Source organism: Bombus huntii, chromosome 9 (assembly GCF_024542735.1).
Source record: "Bombus huntii isolate Logan2020A chromosome 9, iyBomHunt1.1, whole genome shotgun sequence".
In the NCBI taxonomy this organism is placed as follows: domain Eukaryota; kingdom Metazoa; phylum Arthropoda; class Insecta; order Hymenoptera; family Apidae; genus Bombus; species Bombus huntii.
Window position 1 is genome coordinate 7,305,983 of NC_066246.1, and position 27,581 is coordinate 7,333,563.

A 27,581-nucleotide genomic window follows, 5' to 3' on the forward strand; every position below is an offset into this window, starting at 1 on the left:
GTATGAAGAATCTACTTATCGTTAGCTTTGGAAATTGCGATGATAGTAGTCAAAGATAGAACATATTTATCTATGGAATTGAATTATTCTATAACATATTAACCGATCAACGTTGTTTTATAAATTCTACGATTAATTAGTACCTGTAATAGTTACAAATTATACGTTCCTTCGTTTATAGTAAGATTTAATACTTCCAGTATCGTCGGAAACTATTAATATTCTTCTACTTATTTTCGAGCGAGGCTAACTTCTACAGGGTGGTTGGTAACTGGTGGTACAAGCGCAAAGGGGGCGATTCTACGCGAAAAAAGAAGTCGAAAATATAGAATAAAAATTTTTCTTTTGAGGCTTTGTTTTCGAGAAAATCGACTTTGAATTTTCGTTCGGTACGCGTGCGGTATGTTATAACGGATCTTACGGAAAAATTAAAAAAAAAATTAAAAAAAATTTTTATTTTATATTTTCGACTTCTTTTTTCGCGTAGAATCACCCCCTTTCCGCTTGTACTACCAGTTACCAACCACCCTGTATATCTCTACTTTTAATTTCTGCTTCTAAATTTACTTGATAATTGTAAGTATTATCTTGATAGAATATCTACATCGCAGAATTACACTCGTATATCTTTAGATAATCTGCGAATTCGTTGGACATTGCTTCAATATTGTTTTTCATATATATCATACATATAATTTAAAATATCATCAGTTTCTTATCTTCACTTTCAACGTTATTTTACACATTGAAATATCATTACATTCGCTATGTAAATGCTAAAAATAAACGAAACAGTAATTTCGCACTAAATCTTCCTCTAATTCTAAGTATTTCTATAACGTTAATGTGCCGTGGAAATATTAACGAACAAACCATGAAACAAATGAGAATGTGTCGTCCGTGCGTCTATTTAAGCAAGCATGACCGCAAAATGGTATCATTCCCTGCGAATGTGTTAAGAGCATGATCACACTCGTTTGTAGTCAAATGGTTAAACTTGCTCGGTTATGACGATCATATGAGATTTAAATGTTGCATATCTATATTGTAACAATCACGATAACGCGAAGAAAGTCGAATAAAACAAAAATAATTGCGTCTTTAGCGAGCTTCCTAGGAAATAAAGCACGACTTTCGTGACATTTCATTTATAGTATCTCTCACCTCTATTATACGAGATTCTGGCTTCTATATATCTTCTCCGTGGCTTTATACTTCTATAGTTTTCACTGCATAATATAGTTCCTGTAAACTAGCTTAGAACGATAAGTTTTATATTTTTCATAATTCTATTTCATAAGCTTTATGAGCGTATCCTACGAGAATTAGCATCCAGATAAATCGACGCGTTATCGTAGAGAAATTCATTTCTTCCAAGAAAGAAAATTGAGGTGAAATGTGATACGACGAGGGACGTTATCGATATCGTTCCGATATTACTGCATTTAGGCAGCGGAAGTTCGAAGGTGTTGATAGAAACACGACGATTATCGGATATTTCTGAACTAGAAGAATCTGCTTTGTACCTTCCTTGGCGAAAAGAAGATGACATTAGGGGCAGGGTAATGTCGAGAGCCACGGGGCGTCCCATTTGTCCCATAGACGCAGGCGAAAACATCGATAAAACAAGGGCGATCCTTAGTGTAGTAAGTAGTAGCGCGTTGGACATCCGCAACAAGTAGTAACAGTCGGTACTTGGGTAGCCGCCAACTACATAGTTTCAAAGCATCAAGACGACGGGAAAGCATTGTTGAATGTCTGGCGAGGGATATCGTCCAAGTGTTTGCAATCGATTTTCTTCTTCTTGAAAAATACCCTCTTGAGCAGTAAAATCTAAAGTGACCCTTTTTCCTTCACCAAAATCAGACTGAAGCGGTGAAACAGATTTTCGAGAATTGAAAACGATCACGGTGAAACTATCGATATCGTTAATCAATAGGGAGATACGATCGTTATTTCCATATCAAGTAAGACAGTCCCCGATTTGTAATTCTTCTTATTATCGTACTCGCATTATGCTTATAAACGAAGGAAATTAATAAGTACGAACGAATGGCATTTGCGTTAGTAACGTTACAGTGATCAATTTATATAGAAATAAATAAAATAGGATCCGGCGAATCACAATATGAAAAAATTCAATTAATCTAAATACACAATATTGAATTATAGAGATTCGAGCATAAAAGAAGGATTAACAAATACGTTGGTTCAAAATTCCAACGCGCGCAATACAATTTTATTGATACAATTATTATCTTTTAAATGAACGAAAACAATTTTCAAGTTTGAATAGCACGATGGAAGATAGAATTACTTTCACGATTACTATGGTCGGGCTAGGATACTTTAACAACCTTTGGTAAGAAGAAAATGAAAAAGATTTGTCTTCTCTTTGTGAGCAATGTAATCCCTGTGTACAAGCTAGAGCTCGATTCACGGTACGTCGATCTTCCAACTGCAATTTATCACGATTGGTCTCAAGAAACATCAATTGAGAACAGTTATAAGCCTTCTTCTTTCACGTTAAAAGGATTAAAAAATCCGTCTTGTTACTTTATACCTGTGTCCTCGACCTCTGACCTCTTTTTTCTTCTTTTTTTCTTATCGGTTTTAGCAAAATTCTACAGATAAGTTCCTATCACGTTCTTCCCTTTTTTGCGATTATTTTCATTAAATTTATCTTCCTACGTTATTTGTTATAGTTAGTGTTATTGTTGAAAAGAAAAGCAAAGAGCGTAGCTCAAAATTTAATCGAATACAATTTAATGCACAGTATTATAATTAAATTATTAACAAAATACATATATAGGTAGAGAGTATATGCTGTTTTTCATATAAAATAAATATCTCTAGAATCGTTTAATGCATTGAGCGCTAACAGTGCGTTAACCATATGTTGCCCCTACTTTTTTGAAACAAATAAAGCGAATAAAACGAAAAATGTATTGTCGGAAATTCTCAATGATTACTACATAAATAGGAAACATTAATTCCATTTAAACAGAAATATTATCGGCATATTGTACGACACAATAGTATGCAGACAATACTATTTGAAATATTTTTGAAAATTCGTTTTATCGAAAGATCATTGAGAAATTTTCTATTGTACGGCACTGTTATTAAATATATCTGATGAACCAATTTCATATCTCGTTTTAAATATCCGTGTAGGTCGTACGATTATCGTAAAAGTCAGCAGGTTTTTTCCATTCGAACAAAAGGGCTCGGATATCCATTTGAAAAGAAATTGATTTAAATATCGCGATCGGATTCGTTTAGCTACGGTTCGAATTCCATTTATGTTATTACATTATCGATATTGAACGCCGTTGTTCCTCCATGCAACTTCATTTTATGGCGCTTCGCCATTAATAACACGATCTTTGATGATTTTCTGTGTCGGAGACTTGGTTATAAGGTTCTACTTCTATACCGTGATAACCCCGAGATAAGTAGATTCACCTCCGCGATAGAAAGACATTGATCCAAGGGGCGGGAAAGCCCGTGTCACAAAAGCGTAGAGGAAGGAAATTTTTTCTTTTTATCAAGATCGAGAGACCGATTTTTTTTATGGTTTAAAGAGACACGACCATTGTTCCGATTAAACGAAACACAATTTGTACTGTTGGATGCAATAGTTGCGTCGATATCAAAATTTACCTTAATGAAAATATCTTGTCTTGTGTTCTTTTTTTTCTGATAATAAAAAGCGAAGCTGTATATAACAGATTGTACCATTCGATGGAAGAATTGTATCAGTATAAACTGTTTGTATTAGATCGATACCAGTGCAACACCAGTAACAATTTTGTCTTGTATCTTTTTGCATCGAAAAAAAATAGTGATAAAAAAAAGAAATTATTGCGTATGTCTGGTTCTAGATTTTACATTCACACGGCAGATAGATTTTTCGGGGAAACAGTGTAAAAATATATGTGAAAATACACGAGATTGGTTATCAGTCTGAAAATAACTCGGTGAAAATATATAATTATTTTCTAAATTCATAAAGATAATTTATACGTACATGTAATAAATTTACAAACTTTATAACGTATTTCTTTTCGGAATAAAACATTTGGTTTTACAAAGTTTCGCTATGTAAAATGTACTGGAATTGTTGGACGACTGTAACAAAATATCGCGTAAAAATGTTTTATGGATTGTAAATTGTTAAAGCTCGTGGAAAACATTTTTTTTGAGATATGACTCTTCTTTCTTTTTTACAATCACTAAGAAAGTTCGAAATTTGCGAAAGTACAAACAATATCGTATCGTAATTTGTAAAAGAACATTTTCTTCGTTAATAATAAGTCGAGTAAATTTGCTAGACGCTTGCTCAATAATCAAGAAATTATATGTCGTGCTAAAAGCATTTAACTAGGATAAAATATTGCCTCTTGAGGATACATTGATGGTTATGGCACTATTCTGTCTCCCGAATGAAGTAGTTGCGATGGCAGTAAACTGTTAGTCACTTTCAATGTACGCAAATAATGTTCGTCCTTTGACAGTTACTAAAACTGTTATCAGTTTAAAGCATCTGTCGTCAAAAAATTGTATTCCGATCTTGACCAAATCTGCGTTATCTATTATTAAATTATTAAGGATCATTTAGAAGGAAAAGACAACAGCGTCCAATGAATTTAACGAAATACTACAAATTGTTACAACATACGTGCACGTTTACTTAATTCTTGCTGTATTTCTAACTGAATTTAACTAAGAAGATTTTTAACTAAATTACTCTCAACGACAAAGTATTCCGTGACTTAAAAACGAGAGATCTGATCGTTCAAACGCATCGGCTGAAACACCGAAAACCGTAACCGTAAACGTAATCTTCGAAACTCTTCGTTCGAATCAGAACAAAAATATTAAAGCTGAAGATATTAGAGAGGATCGACCACACTCTCGCGCTCGAGTGTCGTTTCGGGAACGTAATCGACATACTGAATACTCTCACCGAGTTGATTTTATGCCTGAGAGGGTATAGAAGTAAGCCTCTATTCGGATTTTCGTAGTTTCCAACGACCTCGTCTTTTGTAACATCTGCACTGTCTGTCTGATATACTCTTGGTAATTTATTCAGCCTCCAGCCCAATGTAAATCCATACATTCGAAGCATTCGTCAGAATATTCGACGGATTCATCGGCGGACATAGCTCGATCCGCAAGCGAGACGAGACGAGACGAGGGTTGGTGGAATTTTCTTCTCGACGTGGTTGCCTTCTCGTCGACGAAACTTTCCGGAGTATCGATAAAAATTTCGATGGCAGACGAGATACCTTAGACGGCGCGGCCACGAATCGATATCAGGGCGAAATAAAACTTGGATGCGGCGAAATTTGCGTAAAAATTTAGGGAGATGCTGGAGCTCGAAAAATTCTGGTCATTTTCGTCGTGATTAAAAAATACCGGCTTTCAAGAATACTCGAGCCGTACGTTGATTTTCAATGGAAAGAGAATAATAGTGGAGAAAAGTTTGTTATAGTTTTAATGAATTTAAGGCTGTTTGTGTATTTTTGAAAAAACAAATACAAGGAAACATCGCGCTCTGAAAATAACGATGTCGGTGCTTTAAACGTGACGCAGAGGCTATTAAATTTAAGTATTAACAGAGGAACGAATAGACAGCAATTAATCGCGAGAATATAAGCGTAACGAACGAAATTAACGAAGTAAGATCATAACGAACTAAAATATAACGTTCATTGTGTTAATACCATGTTCGTTTTCAATTAAGTATCGCTACCCATATACAATATTGTTATTCCGTTTTTGTTCTTGTTACAAGACCAAGATTAACGAAACTCGTACTCCGGCTTTCAAATTAACCGAAGGTGCAAACAAGATTGCGTAAAATTCTGCGCTAAATGTTTTATAGGGCGAAGGAAGAGGAGGCAGCAGGATAAAAGGCGTAGATAGGATTCGACGTCTTCCTAAGGGAGAAAGAAGCCGGATAAAGGTGGAAACGGAGGCGGTGTGGAATTTCAAGCATGACGCTCATAATGGTCCGGCACATATTAGTTTATCTCGTAATGATCCCAACGAAGGAGCTCCAACTCCTTAGCAATTCCTTACTTACGCTGCGTGCTCCGTGGAATTCGTTTTCTCCATGTTCCGAAGCAAGAAGCTGGACGCCGCTCAAAATTAATTATCGAGATCAATAAGGCTGAACAATGATGTTGATGGAGGAAAACGTACAGCTTCTGGCCATTGAATTACGACCACGTGCAATTATGTCACGTAAATGACAAATTGTTTTTGACTGTTCAAATTATTATTAAATATTCATATTTAATGTATACGTATAGTCATGTACGAAACGTTGCACGCAAATCGGACAACCTATAGCTGTGACACGGTAGGAAACACAAATGGATTTCATTAGGCAAGATATCGAATGACGTATAATTTAATGTATATGTCAGCATTAGTATTGACAAAATCGATGATTTACACATGGAGATATTCTAAGAATTTTCATTATGACACGAGTATCGTAAAACTTTTGTATAGATTACGGAGAAACAAAAAACGTATCGATCATGCATATAAATATATTTGTATAAAAATGATTATTGTATAAAATTATAGATAATTTTCTTCGAGCTTCGCTTGCTTCTTTATTGTTTAATATTTCTTAATCTCGTTATTATGTTTGTTGTTATCATCAATAATTTATCTATATTGTGATACTGTAGAAATGTTTTTCCATTTAAACACGCAAGAAATTTAGTGGTAAAAACATTTTACGATTTGGCGTTCTAAAAACGTGATTGCCGCGGTTGTTGATAGAAATTGTTTTATTTTTCCGCTCTTTAGAGCACTTTTATGTACTCGTAAAACACGATCCTCTCATTTCATCGCAATGTAATCTGATACTTTACGGAATTGATTAAATATACCTGAATGGTCATTCCTCAAAGTGTAATTGAATCGTTTCGGTTCCACATTGATTCTTCACTCAGATTCCTACAATTTATAACACACGATAACTCTGCAATCTTCGCTAAACACGTAGCGCGATTCCTCCTGAATAGAAATATAACTTGAAGATATCGAAAGCTTTCCTTCCGTACAAAGTGATCCTTTCCGGCTCTGCTTTTATAAAGTACCTATTCGTCATCCTTACCTCGCAAACGATACAAAGGATTCAAACGATAAAAATACAATATATTTTTCGATGTTTATAACGTTATAGATCTATTAAGTTTAAGGCTCCCAAGATGATCGAAGCAATTAATTGTCTTCAATGTCCAAAAAAAAAAAAAAAAAAAAAAGGAAAATTAAAAATATCTGCTGTACAATTTATAACTATGGTTTCATAATATTGAAATTGTAAATTAACCGCATATCAATAAATGGTTAAATTAAATAATGGTTAAATTAAATAATAATAATAATTTTACACGCATATAATGAGTTATATATACATTAAATATATATTATAAATTACTGTAATACCAGAAATGTCGAAACGGTTGGACTGACAATGGCGAAAGTACCAATAAACGTATTCCAAAGCCAGCTTAACATCCGTTTATCGCAAAGAAAGCTACGTAAGCTACTGAATTTCGATCTTCCATTCTTTGCTCCGATTTCCAATATCTTCAACTCGTCTAAACGTACATCAAATTCGTTCTCTGTGCTCTTGCAGCCTTATACCAATTTCAGACACAGTACTACTCTTTCCTTCTTTTTGATGTTTCGGCATCGAGTCGCTTATATTTGGTTACTTTGTAGAGATAATCGTATTTTTCGTCTTTCTCAGTGTCGTTAAACAATATAGATTTGCATGAAATGCGCCAAGAGAATGCGAGGTACGCTATATATCTTTGTTTTAAACATTCAATGGTTCATGGTACAGCGATTATGCGTGTCTGATATCTCACTGCTCTGGTATCGATAGTAAAAAATAAATACGAATTTCACTTTACACGAAATTGTTCTGTGTCACGTACCTACTGAGGGAATACACAGATTGCGATTATCCTGTGTTTTATGAATTTTGTTCGTTGCATTCGAAACTCGGGAACACAGCTGAATTTATAGACGATCGATTGTATAATTAGAATTAGGTAATCCTAATTCTAAGCTATTTAACTACGACCGAAAGCAATTAGGTATTATTACGTAACGCGAATAGATGAACTTTTGAAATGAACGTAACGTTTCGTCATAAAATCTGAGATATAATTTTATAACTAAGAAATGAACTTTATTTTACTGAACTCGGAATTAACTTGTGTAGCAATTTAAATAATTAATTTAGATTTCTGGTACAGAGGTAGCTTTACCAATTAAAAAATAACGCGTTCGTACACTTTAATGATAATTAACTGGGTAGGAAAAAATGTCGAAATTCTAAGTAGACCTGATTTTTTTTTTTTTTTTTTTTTTTTAGAATAATTCTCTGTAAAATGTTGATTTAAGTGAACTTCTTTGAATAACAGCAAGTATACCGGAAACTACTGTAATATTTTAGAAACTGTATACCGCGTATTAAAAGCACTTAAGTGAGTTAAAATATTGTCGTTTCAGGACACATCGGTGATTATGCCACTATGCACGAATGAAGTATCTCGGATGACAGTACAGTATCAACGTAAATTATTAAACAGTCACTTTCGACGCGGATAGGGAGTGCTTATCATAGACTTAATTAATGTTTGAACCTAAAGTGAAATAGTTTCGTATGTTTACTTGATGGTAGAGGGTAAAGTGACTTTGTGTTAGTTCTGCACACGACTTTCTCTAAGTAGCAACATTTTAAATTTCGTGATATTATTATGTTGATAAATATAGTGACGACGTTGTTGTTTACTTAATCACGCGATTAAAGCAATGACGTTATTTTCATTAAAGTTAACGTTTTATCGAACGTACTTATATTTCATTGTTATTACGATCACTACAGTAAGTCGTAACGATTAATACAACGATAGGTATGTGAATATAGATGTTTTTCCGTTTACACACGATGATCGAAATATAAAAAATTATTGCACAAATATAGATATACTTAGCCAAGCATATTTACATTTAAGCAAGATTAAGGATATTACGAGCTATGTAATCACTACATTGATTTCAGTAACAGATTTACTATGTTCATTAGACTCGGAAGAGGATAATATTTTTTTCGTAGATTATAAAGATATCGGTATTAATTCCAGTCATCACAAAATAGTAATAAAATCATTAATTCTAAATATTTAAACAGTATCCAATTTCCGACGTAGATGTCAGTAAAAGTATTCGCTATACGTAAAATGGGGTTTCAATGAATGTTAAACATAAAATAGCGTAAAGTATAAAGTTACATAAAATACAGCGCTATCAATATATCTAGTCGTGAAGTTTTCATTAAAGTACCCAATATAGTAGTGAAACAATATTAAATTAAATAATACCATATTAATTCGATTATTTCTCGAACGTTACATGTATTTCAAACAATTTCAACTTTTACTGTCTAAAGATAGGATTCTAATTACATTCTAATAATAGGATTCTAATTAATAAAAGTATCATAATTTCTTCTCCAATGCTAGAAGTATCATCGCAGATTAATCCGCTATTATTTGAAGCATAGGTCAAGGATAGATTAAAAACAGAGGAACATTTGTTTCTCTTTGCATCGAGAAGTTTCATGAGCGAACATTAACAGCTTTTAATTTGATCGATTTATTAATCGGTCGATTTCAGTCGATCGATTCTGTTATTAAATTTCTCTATTAATATGATCTTAGTTACTACGATAGAAATAAGCCTGACTACATGTGTGCTACTGTGTTTAACATAAAATATCGTATTTATTTCAGATCATTTGCAGTTCCATTTCCCGAGGGAGATTTTCCATGATACCCGGTGTAAAACAAGTCAAAGTTCATGGGAATGTCTTTTTGGCAAAAGGGTGAGCCAAGTGGCTCGACATTCTATCGATTTTGGTTGGAGCAATCTTGTTTTTGGTACATTGACAACTTATTGTGAAACGAGGGCGAAGAACATAGCGGATATCTAGCACGAGAACAACTTTATGCCGGTAACCCGAGCCGGAAACCAGAACGCCAAAGAAGGCGCAACAGGGAGCTAAAAGAAAGAGTATTTCCTCCGTTTCTGCCTATCGAAGACAGGCTACGCCACTACATTCATGATGATACCTGCGAACGTGGTATCCTTCGTCAAAAAGGTAATCATTTATATTCTCCCTCTTAATTAATACTATTTGGTATTATCATTTCTATACGATAATTCTTATACAAATTCACATCTGCATGAATACAATTAAAGAAGCGGAATCTGAGGAAAGAATTTGTTTCGCGTATTAAATGCGATATTAAATGTCACGAGTATTGTCAGAGTATTACACTATTTTAACTATTTCATATATTTCTGTCATTTGCATGGTAAGGCGTGCTAAATGAAATCTACAAGCTCTTAGGAATCGTTCGACACTTTCTTGGCTCCAACAATTTTTCTTCCGAATTAAATTAAATCGAGGAGACACGAGAAGCTGATAAATAAATTTAATAAAATGGGTAGGATAAAAAACGGCAATAAAAAGAGACAGTTTTATTGCGCTCTTTTTGTCAAGCGAATAAAATATATTGATGGTGGCAATTTACGAAAATCTTTGGAGGTGATCCAGAAGCAACGTAAAACAGACAGGCACACATTCTCAAGCAAACAGTTAGCATTTCATCCATAGCGTTCCCGTTCTTTAGAAGCCGATCCCGTCAGATTTACAACGTCTACACACACGACCGAGCTTCAACATGGCCTTATTTCTTTGCATCACCGCAATCTGACGTGAGTTAGGACCGACTGACAATGAATTATATTCCTCTATAATACTGGCTGTACGCCTCGAGTACGAGCTAAATGGCATTATTTCAAGATCGTGTCAAGATCGAGACGGCTGGATTATATTTCCTAGGGCCAGCACGGCCTTTGGGGACGTTCTTCCTTAACATCAAATTTGTTACATGTCGCGTCAGATTTTGTCACTCTACGAACAAGCAGAGATGATACTCCCCGTAGCTTGAATTTCTTAGGTATTTACCTGCTAGAAATATAATAAAGTCCATCGATGCTACCGAATTTCTAATAAAGAGTAGTAGAGAGTATTAGGAAAATCGTAAGAAATGTCAGCCGAAACGTTTGGAGATGCGTAAAAAGTATGATACGACACGCTACCAAGCTGAACGAGGAGTCTTGGCTTTCGTCAAGGGGGATAATAAATTCAAATGTTTGGAAAGTTTGGAAAGTTTTTGACGATCGATATGTTGGACAGGGTGGAATTTACATAGAACGAATCGAACGTTTTCGAGCTACAACGATAGACTCGTATTGACGAAGAGACGCGAATGGAGTGCACATCTGCCTTCTCATTGTCAATTTAGACTTTTAAAAATTATTAATCCTTTGTACTTTCGCGACGTTGCTACAGTGGCATTGAGACGGTGAAAATTTCTATTTGATTTTGTCTCTGGCGATAAAAGGCGAGGAAAGGAAAAGAGGCTACTGCATAAATAACTCAGAGATTCGTTTCGCTGAGTAGACGGTTGGATTGGGTACTTGGGGAAGAAAGGCCCGGGAGGAAAACTCCTTGCGATGAAAAATGTTTCGCGTTGGATCTTTATACCTGTTGGTGAATGATACGACGAAAAGTTGACATTCGATTTACAGGAGGGAGATAATGCAGACAATATCGAGTAACGAATGTTCCTCTGGAAATCTTTCGAACAATACAGGGTATCGTTTGCTTTATAATATCGTTCGTTCGTATCAAAAAGTTATGACTATTTGCATAATAAAGTTGTCTGTGTGCGTAAATTTATGTTGTGTGTTTTAGAAGAGCGTAACTTTTCACAGAAATTAATTGCAAATGTTGGAATTAAAAGTAGGAATTAAATTTTATTACTCCTGGCATGGTAGTTTGGCGAATAAAAACGTATCATTGTATATTCCTGTGAGAGGACTAATTTTCGCAAAATTTATTAGTTTGAACTTTAGTCACAGTCTTAATTAGAAATTTAATCCATTTTTATGACTGTTATAAACTCTTCTAAATTCTTCAATTAGCTTCTCATATTACCATGTATAAAAATGGCTTTAATAATGCTGAATATACGGCTGGTGGAAAAATACGATGCTGATATCCTATTTTATACCACGTTATTGTGCTGCAATAATAGCTTTATAAAGTCAATAGCAGATTAGATGAATAAATTGAAACATCTCGCGTCTGGAGAATGAATAAAATATCAGGAATGAAATAAATATTGTATATTTAATAACGTAGAACTTCGGGCAGTCGTCTGTTTATATATAACTCGTGTGCATGAATAATTTCTAAAATATCGATGGCATAAATGTAACAGGTAATTGTTTAACTATCTTGTTTATCTATCATAAAATTCAAAAGTCATCTGCTGAAAGCAGACAATACACCTTTATTATTCTTTGTTCATGTCGATTGTTTGTGTACTGATTTATCAAGTAAAATAATTTCCTATATGTTTCCGAATCGATTTTCCAGTTTCGAACAATTCATATAAAATACGATGAACGTTTTAATTAAACGAATTTCTATTGTATGCTTTTATTTATATCTGAAACGAATTAATACTTGGACGATACGCGCCCGAAAAAATAATACAAGATAATAAAATTAATTATTCGTTAATTGTCTCAAGTTAATATCTGTATGTTTGTGTGTACTACTGAGCCGAGCAAAAGTTCTTTTTTTTTTTTATTTATTTGTTGAAATTACAATCAATTCTCGCGTTGAGAATTTTCAGTAATTTTTCTGGCGTGGCGCAGTAACATGGCTGTTTATTTACAATAAGTTAATTCTTATTATAGATACGTATAATTTATAAGTATTATAAGTAAGTGCATATGCTTAATTTGGATAACTAAATGAATCTAGCGGGTAGTGCCTTTTCAGCCTGCGAATCTGGTCCGTCGTATCAAGTAGTCCAGTGATTAGGGGGTTTCGGTGTTTGTTGACTCTTTTGCTATATCTGTCGCTATATTTTGCTATTTCCTCTTTGACTGTGGGTATCTTGAGGTCGCGATGGATGGTTTCGTTGGTAACATACCAAGATGCGTCTATTAAGGATCTTAGCGTTTTCGATTGGAAGCGTTGTAGTATTTCGATGTTGGAGTTACTTGCTGTTCCCCATAGTTGGATTCCGTAGGTCCAGACAGGTTTTATTACGGTCTTGTAGAGGGTAATTTTATTCTGTATGTTTAGTTTGGAGCGTCGACCCGTGAGCCAATAGAGTTTTTTTAGTTTGTCCTTTAGTTGCTTCGTTTTATCTGAGAGCAACGAGCAAAAGTGAATTCTCAAATGTACGTGACCAAACGGAACGGCAATAACAACGCAGTACGTCGATTTCCATCTATCATTCTATGATTGCACGTAGAATCTTCGATTAAAGCATTCTCCATTGCTGCCTCTGATTGACCTAATTGGTCGCAACCGTAGAAATCTCGTATTAAAATGGGTTTATGGACAATTGGAGATATCTTACAAATATCTGCACGTCTCCCACTTTTTGACCCTAATTCCTTCTACAGACTTTACTTTCGTGCAGTCAAAGAGACTCTTTAATTCTACTAATGGACCACAGTTTGTTGTTATCTATCCAAGAGGATCCACCACTGTATGAAACATCGTTCAAAGTAGCTTACAGAAGGAAAGAGAAAAATCTACTGTTTAATCTTTATCGTTTGTAAGCTGATTCTCCATTTACGAAAAGAAAATGCAAATCGCGCTTCATCGTAACGTTGTTGCGCTATGTTTAATGTGTTTCGAAGGAGATAAAGCCGTTTAATTTCGGAATAAGTGGTTCTCTAATAGTTTCCACTTGTTAGATCCGTCTGGTTGTACCGGGAGAGAGCAACAAATAAATTGAATAAAGGAATTTTGGCCGAACGAATGGGAGCAATCTCAACAAAAGCGGTGCTTTGTGTTAGTAACTGATATCCGGGTTTGTTTGATCAAAACCGTGGATTTCCAGATTGAGTTTCACGAAGCAACGGCTTGTTTCGCTAAAGATTCACGAGGGTTGCGTTGAATTTGTCATGGATCCAACGCTAATGAATTGCGTTTCACGCACAATTTGCTTCCCCGCTATTTCGCTCGTTCTTTTGCAAATGTCAAAAGATCGGCAGATGTACTTATCGGTTTAATATACAAATACATTTTTCAATGTTTCTTCTCGTAATAAATACGATGGAAATTTAATCAATTTTTGAGAATCTTCCCTTATCTTCTTGTTTCTTTTAATTATAGAAACCGGAAAATGTATGGAACCAAGAAAATATTTGCACGTGATTTTGAAGCGGCAGGGGAAAATATTTAATTTGCGATTAGTTCTGATAAAAAGTAATAAAAGAGAATAACTTGAGAATTTCTCACTTTATAAAATTTATCATTTGCACGTTGACATATTAATTTACGATTGCAATTTACATTTATCAAGAGACATATCTATCTCCTTGTAGAAAAGAATTTAGCCTCTGTAAATAGAAGATTTTACTCGTTACTTTCGTTCTGTATTATCAGCCGTGAATTTAAATACTCTCGCCATTTCGATGATAAAAGCACATAAATCATAATCTTTTAAACTAATTTTGAAACTAATTTTAAAATAAACTAATATAAACTAATTTTAAAACTAGCGACAAGACCGCAAGCACAATATTCATTTCGACGTCTGTTGCTCTTAGAAAAGTCCGCCTATATCCACTTTGTACCGCCAAATCGTTCAAAGGTAGTCCGATTTTCGATCTCCTGTGACGTCCATTCATCCTACAATTTTCTCGTTAACAATTCATACACGTGCTTTTGTACGGCCACGCAATCTCGAAAAAGGACAAAAAAGTGCAAGCGTTACAATGGGATGCATAAAAATTTTGTCGATTGAAATCGTCAGCGCGAAAGGCCGCGCCATTTAGCGACTCGTACTACTTCGGTAGCGTAGAGAAACGCGCGAACCCGCGTTATTCGACATATGCACGCAGTATGTATACACGTTTCGATTCGGTCACGGTTTGACCGCATTTTCGTTTTCCGGCCGCCTAACAAAAGCTCGTGGCACGCCATATGGCCGAGCCGAGCGTCGGCTGTGCATTACCAGAAGGCCACTGTAGAATATCGGCCGTTTAATATTCCCCGTTGAATTTGCATTCCGGGATTCCATCGCTCACTCGGATTACGATAGCGCGCGTTCCTCTTGGCCTCTTTGGAATCCTCCCAAAAGCCGAGCCTGCGTTCTATTCTGTTCGTGGATCGAAGGGCGAAGGACAGAACACGCTGGCGTTCCGCCTCTGTGAATTTGTATGCATGTATCAGAGACCAGTGTACAGTACGATCCATTGTAATCACGTTGTTCAAGATCATGGAACACGTGTTACAGGCTTTCGTAATAGTGCAGCAGGACTTCGATTATAAACATTAATTACTCGCAGAAAACAGGAAAGGAAGAAAAAGAACGACGAATAGTCGAATTGTGATGCAACGACTGTGTTCAGGTTGACTGATAGAGGAACGAGTGGATGAATTTGTAATGGAAAAATATATTGAAATAAGTATTAATGTATGCTGATCCAGATTCTCACTATTATAGTGTTACAATATAATAGGAAGAAGGATGATAGAGAGCACGTTCATATATTTACAGCAAAGGATATTACCAAAAAGTTAATTAACCTTGTAGCTTTAGCTGAAGGCTACAAGAGACAGCAATAGAAATCTACTTATAGCTCCTTTGTTTTTAGACTTTGTAATGCAAAACGCAATTTATATTCAAAGGTACAACAATATGGATCTCTTCTCATTTCGAATTTTCTTTTCTTTCACTAAATTCTATTCTCTTCGTAACGGCGGTCTCCAGGTCACGGATATACAAAAGAAAAGGTGTAGAGATTTTCTTGAAGTAATTTCTTCAACAGATTAAAATTACGACTGTGTTTCGTATGAAAATAAATATAAAATATTCATCGTATATTATTACACGCGTATGTGTCAAACGTTTTCTGTTTGTCTGTCTTCGAATCTGTCTTCCCAATCTTTAAATCTTTTTCTTTAAATCAGTATTTCTGCAGTTGTTTTTTGTGTTTCGTGTCATTTATCGATTATTTCACTCTTGTTTATCGTTTGCTACGCTCTTCTGCCTTGCTAACGGAATATCGTTACTAATCTTCAGAAAGAGACAGCTCTCTTCAATCTCTTAAACGAGGTAGCCCCTTTAAATCTCATTTATCCTAGAATTCGTTTCTCCGATTAAAGAAACACGACCGAAAATTACTAAAAAATTCCTGTCAACAATGGAACGGGTACGTGTATTTATATTTACAAACAAATGAGAAACACACGATGGATAAACACGTAGTCAAGTGGAAGTATTTTCCGTCTGACGCAGTTCGATTTATGGCTGGCGCTGTATACGAGACGTAGCGTACATGCTACCTGAATATTTGGGATAGAGAATCGAAGATCAGGCAGAGAGATATGGAAACGAAGAGCGGAAGAAAATGGCTGATAACATGCCAAAGAAACGATTTACATTCCGATTATTAGATTGGCTCTCGGTCTGTGTGATGTTCAATTTTATTCAACCGCGATGCAGCGAATACCATCGAGTTATCGAGGGTCAAGAAGTCAATCTCCGCGTGGATCGTGCGACCTTAAAAAAGGAACGAACGTCCACGAACCCGAGATAATCGTTAGGTCGACAAAAATATTGACCTCCCGTTCAAACCTTCGTTTGACAGTGGTGTTAGACTATACTTTATAAGCGTTTTCTATTTGCCGTGATAATGGCAGAGGAAAAGTTACTGTAAATATAGGTCGCCAGAGTGTTTGACTTTTCAACTGGCTACGCTTTCGCCGCTTCGGGATATATCCATGCTGGGAAGGAAGTCGTCTAACAGCCTGTCGCCGTTTTATTTGTACATTCGCGTGTGATATTTTCGATCGAGCGAAAGAGCTATCCAATCGAGACTGGGTTTCGTTAATAAACAACGAATAAAAAGAAATCGTGGGCTGATTTGTAACTGATCGATCGATGTATATTCTCGCCGATCTACAGATTCTATTTTGGATACGTATTTTTCTTTATACAGAGGCGGATTGGAATTGTTTGATCCTTTCAGGTATACGAGATAGGCAGACATATGGTATGTACAAAAATAGCGTACAAAGTTTGAAACAACGGAAACGAAACGTGGAACTTGATGAAAAGACGCGTTCGTGGAAAATAAGGATATGTGCGAATATACTGTGTATGTATATGTGAGCCGTTTAATGCAAAAGTGGTGTAAGTCAATCTTTTGCCTATTTGCTGGGGCAACCTTCATTCTGTTTTGCGCAGAAGTCGCGGAAATATATCTTCGTTAGTTTCTCGGCGGATAGCAGAATAAGGGAGGACCGCCAACCCGAAGCTTTACAAAATTTTTACTTTGCCCCTTCATTATTCGGTAATCAACTTTCTTCACTTACATCACTTTTGCATTAAACGGCTCGTATGAAAGTACGTACTGTCAAACGATGCGAAATTGAATACACTTGCAATTACAACTAATTAATCAATCCTACGATATTTAAGGTTTTCGAAAGTTCATTAACGTTTCGAATTCTATGGACAGTTTTTCACCTTCTCTTAACTTTTCTAGGATCAATATGCGAATACTTTGATAAATATTCTGTGATAAATATAGCCACTGTGCTTTACTACGAATTTTCTCTATCGAAACATCCTACCGTGTTAATTCAAATAGACAAATCCGTTCGAACGATGGTTTTGAGAAAAATCAGTATTTCACTATTTAACAACCAGGCATCGATTTCACGTAAGCCCGAAATACAAACCGCTATATTTTCGGTTTCAACGCACATACGGTTTTGTTATTTAATACACATACGTGTAAACTAACTTTACGCTACCTGGCAGCATTGCTTTGCTTCGAGCGAACGTTGCAAATATGATACGTCCTTTTGACTCAACACTGTGCAGCCAGCATATAATTAATAATTTACTGTTTTCCTGTAATTCCTGTAAATAGATTTTCCAAATTTATACTACTGTATTATCTGTTTTTGATTTGATTCATAATCTTACACGAAAATAACCTCCTCCATTTCTCCGAAAATCCAGGTTAATTATCACGTTCTGCACGAGAACCGTAGATATCCTAATGCTTATGAATGGGTGTGTAAAATTATCTTCTATTCACAGACAGACTTCGTAAGTATCCGTATTGCCATACCGTTGCAATTGAAAAATCATATCACGTACAGAACAGTTCATCGCGCTCGTAAATTTCACCAAGCCAGCGATATTTGTAACGAAGATCGCGACACGCGACGGAAGAGAAAGCATCCTAAGTTCTTAGAAGTCGACCATGTTCCTCGCAGTTATCGCTGTTACGAGTGGTAGAGCTTCGATTACGTTCATTACCTACCTGCGGCTATAATAATCCAGCGAGAGTCGTGCAACTCGCGGCGACCGAGCTTCGTTTTAAAGGCTGTCCTTACGGTGAATGCTATTTTCTGTCGTAGATGGTGACGACGCAACCAGATTCCGGAACAACCGGATCGGTTACGCCGGATGAAGGCGGCACTACCTTCAGCAAATGGAGGCAGCTGGGAAGCGGCGTGATACGAGACGGTAAGTTTCACGCTGGTATTCTTAACCAGACGACTAATTTCGTGTCTTTGTGAAGAAAACGCGACGCTTTCCTTTCTTATTTTTCCTCCCCTAACAACATGATAATATTACGTTGGTGTGTGCGAAACGCTGTTTTCTCGAATGAGATCTTCATCCCACGCAAATGGAGATTATACGTTATTACACGTTAATATAGAAAATTCCGACTGGATGACACGTACTGCGAATATTTGAAAGGCGTGGTAGGAAATAGTTGGTCGTATAAAAATTGTACTGTCTGTTGCACGAAGATAATAAATATTTATACAGAGTCGGCCTTACGTGAGAGTAAATGATATTGATAAGCTGTCAGAAGTGGACGACGAAGAATCATTACGAAGGTAACATGTAATAGGTGCAGGGAGATATTACGAGGGTAACGTTATATTAGGTGCAACGGTGTTTCATGGACCTCAAGGCCGCACATTTTCTAACGGCAAGATTTTCGGTCTTATGGAAAATAATGGCGAGTTTTCCCGCCTTATGGTCGTTGCGTGTTTCGGACGTAACAACGATATTACCGTCTTTCAATGGTTCATTTGAAACGCCAGTTCTTCTAATCCAATTACCCGACACGAAATTTGTAAATTATTTTCCAATCTGTTCAACGCACGAATATCTTTTTCCTCGTATAACCGTGTACTATCGAAAAAATCGGTTACTCTTCGTTAATGTAACGCGCAGCGTACCGAGCACCATGTATCGAAATATCGATTAGAACTTTCATTTGAAAAAGTCTCGCTTCACGGTAAACCCTCGAGATACGTTCAATTACGAGTGATATCAACGTAGTTGAAAACTAGGCGAAGAGAATTCTAAAAAAATGACAAAAGTTTAATATGGAAAATAGATTTTAGATAATCAAACTTTTATAGAGCGCATTGCGCGAATTATTCGCGTACAATCGGCAATCAACTTGCAGTTTTCCTCCGTCAGCGAAACACAGTTAACCAGAGATCAACGAATAAATTAAAAATTCTTCTAAGACAATACGCGTAAAACAGGTTGGTTTTACGAGCTCGAGGCTGCAACTATCGCCATTACGCTGTAACGCCTTCTTCTCGCTGGTTCGTTATCTCCGTTGTAATAGCTATATTTCGACGAGTCTCTCGTTGAAACGAAAGCAACGAGAAGCGAGACGCTGCGACGCGTCGTGCGGCCAACGCGCGCAAACGAAACAAATCCGCGTAAATAGCGTGCTCGTTTTTTACTTAATTACTGTCGGGTCGCATTTAAACGAGTGGAAAAAAGAAAGAAACGTGGCGTCGAGCGGGAAAGTGAGAGCCCGGGGACAATCGCGAAACGACGGACTTCCTCTCCCCCTTGCGAGTTTCCTCTTCCTTCTCCCTCTTCTCTACTTGTTTCTCCCTTTTCTTTTGCCTTTCTCCTCTCTTTTTTCTCCTTTCTTTTCGGTTTCGTTCAAAGCCAGAGTAATTTGCTCGAAATTACACGACCGACAAGTACAATTCATTCAGCGTTGGCCGACGTGCGAGATGCATTTGTAATTCGAATGCGCATAGTTTCTGTCGCGAATGCACCGCCCGCTCATGGCCGTTGTTCCCGTTTTCCGCGGTCGCAGGCTCCGCGTTCTTTCTTTTGTTCCAACGTGCGATGAGAGTTTCGGAATTTGTACTCTCTAGAACGGAGGAAACGCTGATACGTGCCTCCGCACGATGAACGCGATGTGTCGACAACGCTTTGTAACAGTCAGTTTGCGCGGTTGGCTACTGTAACCGCTAGATACAGCCGCTTTCAAGATGGAATAAACCGAGTACTTTTTTGATAGACTGATTTTCAAAGTCAAAAAGGTAGAGAGACGATCGTTACGTATGAAAGGAATGTTTAAGTCGCTTTCGTTCTACGCAATCTATTCTATTTAGTGCTTTTTTTTCGAGAGAGATTCCCTCGTTTGAGATTATTAAAACTCGTTGACAGGTATTCTTTATATTCGAAAATGTACAGTGCTAGTAGGAAGATGTAGTCTGCGTATTCTTTCAGCAGGAATGCATCATATGTTTTGGAATATTATGGAACATTTAGAAATATTTGTACGCTTGAGAGAGGCTTGCGATGTTAATTTTGCTTTATCATACGATGGGTATATCTATTGATAGATTGCGTACGATGCCATCGATCGTTATTATAGCTATGTCAATCCTTCATGTTACGATATCGTGTTAAATAGTTGCAAGTATTTTTGATAATAAAATAGATTAGAAATTCTGGTTGAAACTCTATTCGACGAAGACGAACAACGAAATGAGTTAAAGGTCAATCTTGCGGAAACTCTGTCAATAGTTTCAGAGACACGTTTACTACATTTTGAAACTCCGAACGATGGTAATTTATATACTCCTACTGAAATTAATTAGAAATTCAATATTAATAGCGCAACTATCGATCAAAATCTTTTATCTCGTCGTGTCTTTCAACAAATTATTCACGATGATTCGACTGGAGAGAAAACGCAGCTATGTCAGCCGAACAGCTCTCCGTTCGTTTTTGAAAACCAGAAAAATATAAAGTGGATCTCGATATCTTCTTCGTTCGAAGGTTATTTTACCTTCGAGGAAATTACTTCTCAGACTTTTTACTTATCTCCACCAAATGGTAGAACGTCTCGCGATATCTCCAACGACCGTATTGCACGAAAAGATGATAACAAGGAACAAGTTGCCGAGGGCGTTGCAATAATGTTAATTCAACGAGAAATTATCGAGGAAAGACCGATATCGGATCCCGCGAGATACCCGACTCAATTTGTATAGGGGAAGAAAGGAATCCCATTGAAAAATTTGCTCCCGAAGCCCGATAGATATTTGCAATTTCGTACAGGTTCCTCGTCTCCTTCGACGCAACTAGCTAACCTACTTTTCGGCGATGCTCGCTCTCTTCGTTACAGTCTTTCTCATCGAATTTACCAAATGAAATAAGGTCCAACCCCATTGTCGAGGACAGTTTTCTTTTGCCACACGACGTGTTCTTCTTCGCTCCGTTCCCGTGGCCTCCCGCCATTTCGTTATTTTCACCTTTACGACGCGGGTTCGTTGGAAAACTCGTCGATTAAACGGCAAGGTTTCTCTTCTTCCACTCTAGTTCGCTCTCGCGAGATTCTCCTTTTGCTTCTCACGATGCCATCGTATACGATCGGTCTTTGAATTACGAGTTTTAATGCAACTTGTAACGTTATTTCGGATTTTACGATGGAGCAAAGTCGGACAAAAATAAGAAACACAGATTATGTCGGATTCTCCTTACGTAGAACGATGTTTCCTTTTTTTTTTTTTTTTTTTTTTTGGTAGCAGCGCTTCTTCGTTGCATGTTAACGAAGGTTAACGTTTCATGTTACACGGTCGTTTTATAACTTGCGAACGGAAGGTATAAATTAATCGTATTTATCGATTATCGTCAATTATTCGGGTAAATGCCGCGATAAAAATATCGATATTTCTAATTTTTTGCTTCATTTACTTTGTCCCCGATAGGCGAACTCTTTTCACGTAACGCGTTCATCTCCTTCCACGTTTAATAAATTAAATAGGAAATAAATCGTACGGCAATTTTAAATAATTTTAGTCGTCCGATTGACTGATTGATTATGTTTGATCAGAAAAATAATACGTTGAGAATATATCTGAGCGATTACGGTGCATTCTATAATATCGATAAATAAATTTAATCGGAAGCTCAATTTCAGATTTTATTCGCATAGTCACACGCAGTCAGGCTTGAAAATACGCACATTTTTTTAATATAAAGCGAAGAATGCTATTTATTATAGCATTTATATATACTAATTAATTAACTCCAGGCATATTGAGTTTCACATCGTTTCGTAGCCTTGATTCACATGATTACAGAAATTTGATATTACGTGAATGAAACGTACATGATAGAAACGCTTCGTTGGAAAATCAGGATGCCGATTTGTTTTGCAGGCGTTCACATTAAAAACGTAATATCGTGAAAATGAAATGTGAAACTTGAAATGAAAAAAAACGCTTCGTCGAAGAATAAGAATATGTAGGAATATTTTTTGCAGCGTTTGCGCGTCTATGATCACAATCACTAGGTCTTCTTCAAATAATTCACGGTGGCTGAAAAATTTGATTTGAAAATGCATACTACGTTGCACCTTATCGATGCGTGTCGACTGATTGCTGTATCGCTGGTGTGAACGTGGATCTACAAATTGCGAAATAAAATCCCGCCCACGTCACAGACGTTGATGACGCGTTTCCAGGGGCTGATAGATACTCGATCGTCACGGGGAAAATGTAAATTTTCGTAACATTCTACCCGGCGAATTTCATACCAAGCGTCAGCCTTTCGACGGCTGCGACGTGAAAGGCTAACGTTTGCAATTTGTATTCATTATATACGCGTTATTACTTTTCCATCGTTCAATAAATGAAAACAAAGAGTACGCCATAAATGTACGATACACTCGCAGTCGATAACCAGAGATATTCGTTTTGAAGCAGATAATTGAAGCAGACAATTGATAAACCGGTCAATCAAACTGCATGCGAAGCTATTTCACGAACGAATTTAATAGTATTTCCTATTATTTTCATTTCGTTGTTACTTCTAAAACGAGTTTCCACAAATTTTATTTCATAGGGGAAGTCTCTGTCGAAACGATACGTACAATGATTAAGTACCCTGAATTTAGAACGTTTATAAATTTGAGGAAGACGTTAAATATACGAGACACAAAAGGCGTAATGTCATACGATTCAATTTACCATGGTGAATGTTTCACTTCTTCGTAGAACAATTGCGAATCAAGCACGAATAATTAGTTGGAATTTTTCGCACAATTACGTAGCTGACTGTCTTCCTCCCATTTCCTTTCTTCTACGCGCACCATGTTCCACATGTGTGCAGAGATTTCGCTCGCATTCAAACCGTGCTATTTAGTTGTAATCTGCCACGATTGCATTCAATCTGCTTACCGGCTGTTTGATATCGAGGAGGTCATTGCTGTAATTGATCTCGAAACGCAATCGCATTGTTAATTATCGAGATAATTAATGGAACACAGTCGCGAGCGAGTCGGAGGTCGGATAAACTGAGAATATCTTGGTACGCGTTCGCGCCGCAAAACACGGACATTATTCGTCCAGATTATTATTATTATTCGTCTGCACCGTGTCCTTTTTGCGTCTTCTCTTCACGATCGAATACCTTGGCACGTTTGAACATCGTCGTTCCAGAGCGACAGTAACGCAACTGCGAAAAGGTGATTTTCCAGGGAACGAAGGAAACGAACTTCATCTAACAAAACTCGTAATTAAATGACGAAAGAAACGTTTCATAATATTAGGATAAACGACATTGATTGCACTTTTAAGTCTATCTGCGACTACAAATTGCTAGGAAGTGCAATAGCCAGAAACGAATATTTCAATAGCCACGTTGTCGTTATCTAGTGGAGCGTTCGGAAAATTATGAAACTTTTATAGTGGAAAAATTGATATGTCTGAGACATTTATCTAAAAATTTGCGAATTTCCAGTTATAATAATTATAGCTGTGTAGCTATTATTGCGATACGTGCTGCGATACGTCGTTTCCGAACCATCTTATCAATCAAAGTGTACCACTTAGGAGAAGTGATATGCCAGTCTTTTTTTTTTAGCAATTTTTCTTCTTTTATTCAACAAAGCAAAGTGATCGGGCTAAAAGGGCCGATAAATAGCTTTCAAGCGTAATCCTTTAATTAATATCGATCGGTTTCCACAGGGAAGTATGTTTTTAATTGTAGCAATTTTTATTCTTTTATGAGATACATAAATATTTATTTCTCTTATTTACGTAGAGTTTCATGTAGGTTTCCAAAAGCTTCGAGTAACTCTTATCGATGGAACAAGTTGTACGTAGTAATTAGTTTCAACAAGTCGTTCCGCCCTTTAATCCAAATACGAAATTTTATTTCTACAGCGCTTTTCAACAATTTTCCCTCTATTCAGACTTTAAATTGATTAAATTTAAGAACTACCGTTTGTTATTTATTTATAAGTCCGGATTCTAGAAAAACAAAGAAGATAATAAGTGTAATAATAACGTTACGTGTAGAGATATCGTTAAACAAACAGCTTCCAATCGTAAGACAAAGTTATTTTGTATAATTGTTCTTCTAGAAAGATAATAAATATATCCAGGTCAAGATTGCTGGTTCAAGTACGAGCAATGAATTATTTATAACGTTTTGTCTACCACTATCTTCAATGTAAAATCTTTCTACTCTCTTCCAATTAATTTTTCTGGTAACAAAAGTTGTTTCGTGATTGCCTGAGCGTGCAATTTTGTCCCGCCATTGTTTCATCGGATTTTTTATAATTTGAATTTTTTCTTCACTTTTAGCGAACACGTGCACTGGATTTTCCATTGTAGCTGTTAAACAGACATGCTACATTATTTTACAAGTTGTACATGTTATTTAAAAATTGTTAAAATGTAGATATTTTCGATGAAATTCCTTCAACGGCGTATGCACCAGGAAACCCGAGATCAGCCTGTAATTATAAACTCATTATCTTTTTCGCAATGTCTGCAAACATTCTTCATAACTTTTTGCTGTTTCATTTGGCTCATTATCCTGAAGGTATATCGGTGAAATTTTGACTAACTAACTGTTTCTCCGGTAATTTCGGTCGATTATCAACCTCTGTACGAAAGCAGAGTATTTTAATAATCAAGCGCGTACTTCTTCCACTGAATTTTCCATCCACCTATAGTACTAACGTAATTATTTAATCAAAACTTTCTGCAATTTGCCCAAACATCGCTCTAAACGTATTCCCGTCTACTAAACGGTAAAAGCTACGAATACTTTTTAATAATTCTAAGATAACGAAATTACTGTACGAATAGCCCAGAAAATTCCTCTAGTCGATATTTCTCTTTATCAAATCGAAAGTATTTAATTACTCCGGCTACGTTCTATCCTTACAGATTTCATATTATTTTAAGCCTGCAAGTAATTATAGGGATGGATCTCAGGGAATGAAACGAAATACGATCCGCGGCATTATTAAAAGCTGAGGTTACCAGCAGATGGAATATGGAAATATCCTGGAATACGAAATATAAGGGAAATAATGCGGTTTTACGATTTTCGAATAATCAGGCTCTTAAGCGACTTTCGCGTTAATTAAAGCGAACGAAATTTCGTTTGTAACTCGATAAATTTTTCAGAATTCCTCGGATTAACGATGCTAATTGGTTTATAACTTACAAACAGACGAAATATTGACGAACTTGACGAGAGAAAGATGAAATATTGAAGGCGCAGTCCTATTTTATCCTTCGCGTATGCATGCATAATGCTGTTTAAAGGGATCTATGTATAGAACTTTGCAAGACAAAATGTAATTATGAGATGAATGTTGAGTAAAATGGTATTTAAATATGGAGAGAGAGAAAGAGAGAGAGAGAGAGAGAGAGAGAAAAGTAGAAGTATTCTCTTGTTACATGTAGGATTATTTTCTGTTTTAGTAAATAATTTAATGAAGACATTGTTCAACAAATTAGTGGAAATTATTGAATTAATGAAACACAACACTCGAAAAGTCAACTTATTTATGTACCTTCAATATTTATACAATGTAAAATATATTTCATACGATAAATAATGGGGCATAGTTATTTGTGTATATCAGTATACATTGATGTACATTAATATAACAAACGATATTGGAAACACTGTGTTATAGATACAGCCCACGTGTTAAAACGCAAACGAAATCCTATTAAACGTGTACTTATGTAAACATAGATTGTACTAGGCTTTAAGCGCCGTTACAATAAATACTACACGTGTATAAATACATATATACACATACAATGATATCTAATAATACAGTAAATGAAATTTTGTATTATATCCATTTGACGAATGACAGTAACATTTTATGATAGATTAGTAGCGAATATTCCGGGAAATAATAGAGAATAATTTTGTTACCACCTTCCAGGCGCTATAATTATCATATTGACTTCATTAAAATATAGCAAACCGAGAAAAAATATCGAAATATTAATTATTATTGATTACATCGCATTGTTCGTCATTACGAAACATTTAAATACCATAAACTTCTTTCAGACGTAATTTTCCTTATTTAATTGCTTACATAGAACGTGTAGAAACACTCACGTCTAATTAAAATTATTTAATTATTATTCCGAAGAATTATACCTTTTCTCGTATTATCCAAATTAATATAAATGCAATTAATCGAGTTATAATTAATTTAATAGGTAAATATCCACAATTAAATTCAGAGATAAATAAATCTCTAGTAAATTTAAATAAAGTTAATGTTAGTTCTTCTCTAAGAAGAAGTATCGGTAGTATAGTTTAAAGGAAATAAAGAAAGTTTTGGAGCAATTTGAAAATGAACTTTTCTTCTTCTTTCATTAATCTCTCTCTATGTTTAAGTAATATTTCCCTTTTAACACTGAGATTTTGAAATTAATTAAAAATTAACGTCTCTGCAGTTTATCAATTTCATTAATTTTCCTTTCAATAAGTTTTTATGTTTAATTAATATTTCTCTTTCGACAAATTCTGTTTCTCGTGGGATAGTCTCGTTTGAAGAACGCTTCGTTGAATGGAGGGTCATTGAGATAACCAAAATAGGCGAGAACTATTAAAAGCCACCCTCGAAACGCTAGAATACTCGAGGATTATACAACCCTAAAGTGGTCCGGCAAAAGTCGCCTCTTTAGCATTTACATTATCCCTCTTTTTCTTTATTTTTTTCGTCTGGCACAATTAAATGGGCACAAGGGAATCGTTCCTTTCATTCGTCCCTTGCCAGAGCGATGGCGTTTT

At 35.9% G+C, this 27,581-nt stretch overlaps 1 protein-coding gene and 1 long non-coding RNA gene across 9 annotated transcripts in view; one reads left to right on the forward strand and one right to left on the reverse strand.

Moving 5' to 3' along the window:
- LOC126869222 (regulating synaptic membrane exocytosis protein 1) overlaps positions 1–27,581 on the forward strand; it is a 153,166-nt gene that overhangs the window by 45,659 nt on the left and 79,926 nt on the right. For all 6 annotated transcript variants that reach the window (XR_007690845.1, XR_007690846.1, XR_007690847.1 and 3 more), the window contains 2 exons: positions 9,837–10,204; positions 18,590–18,698. Coding sequence is in view for 2 of the 6 variants with exons in the window: in XM_050625473.1 (XP_050481430.1) it covers positions 10,166–10,204; positions 18,590–18,698 (148 nt within the window). In the remaining 4 variants the exon portion in view is untranslated. The remainder of the gene's footprint in view (positions 1–9,836; positions 10,205–18,589; positions 18,699–27,581) is intronic.
- Positions 1–27,581, reverse strand: part of LOC126869249 (uncharacterized) — a 144,646-nt gene that overhangs the window by 34,905 nt on the left and 82,160 nt on the right. The window lies entirely within an intron of this gene.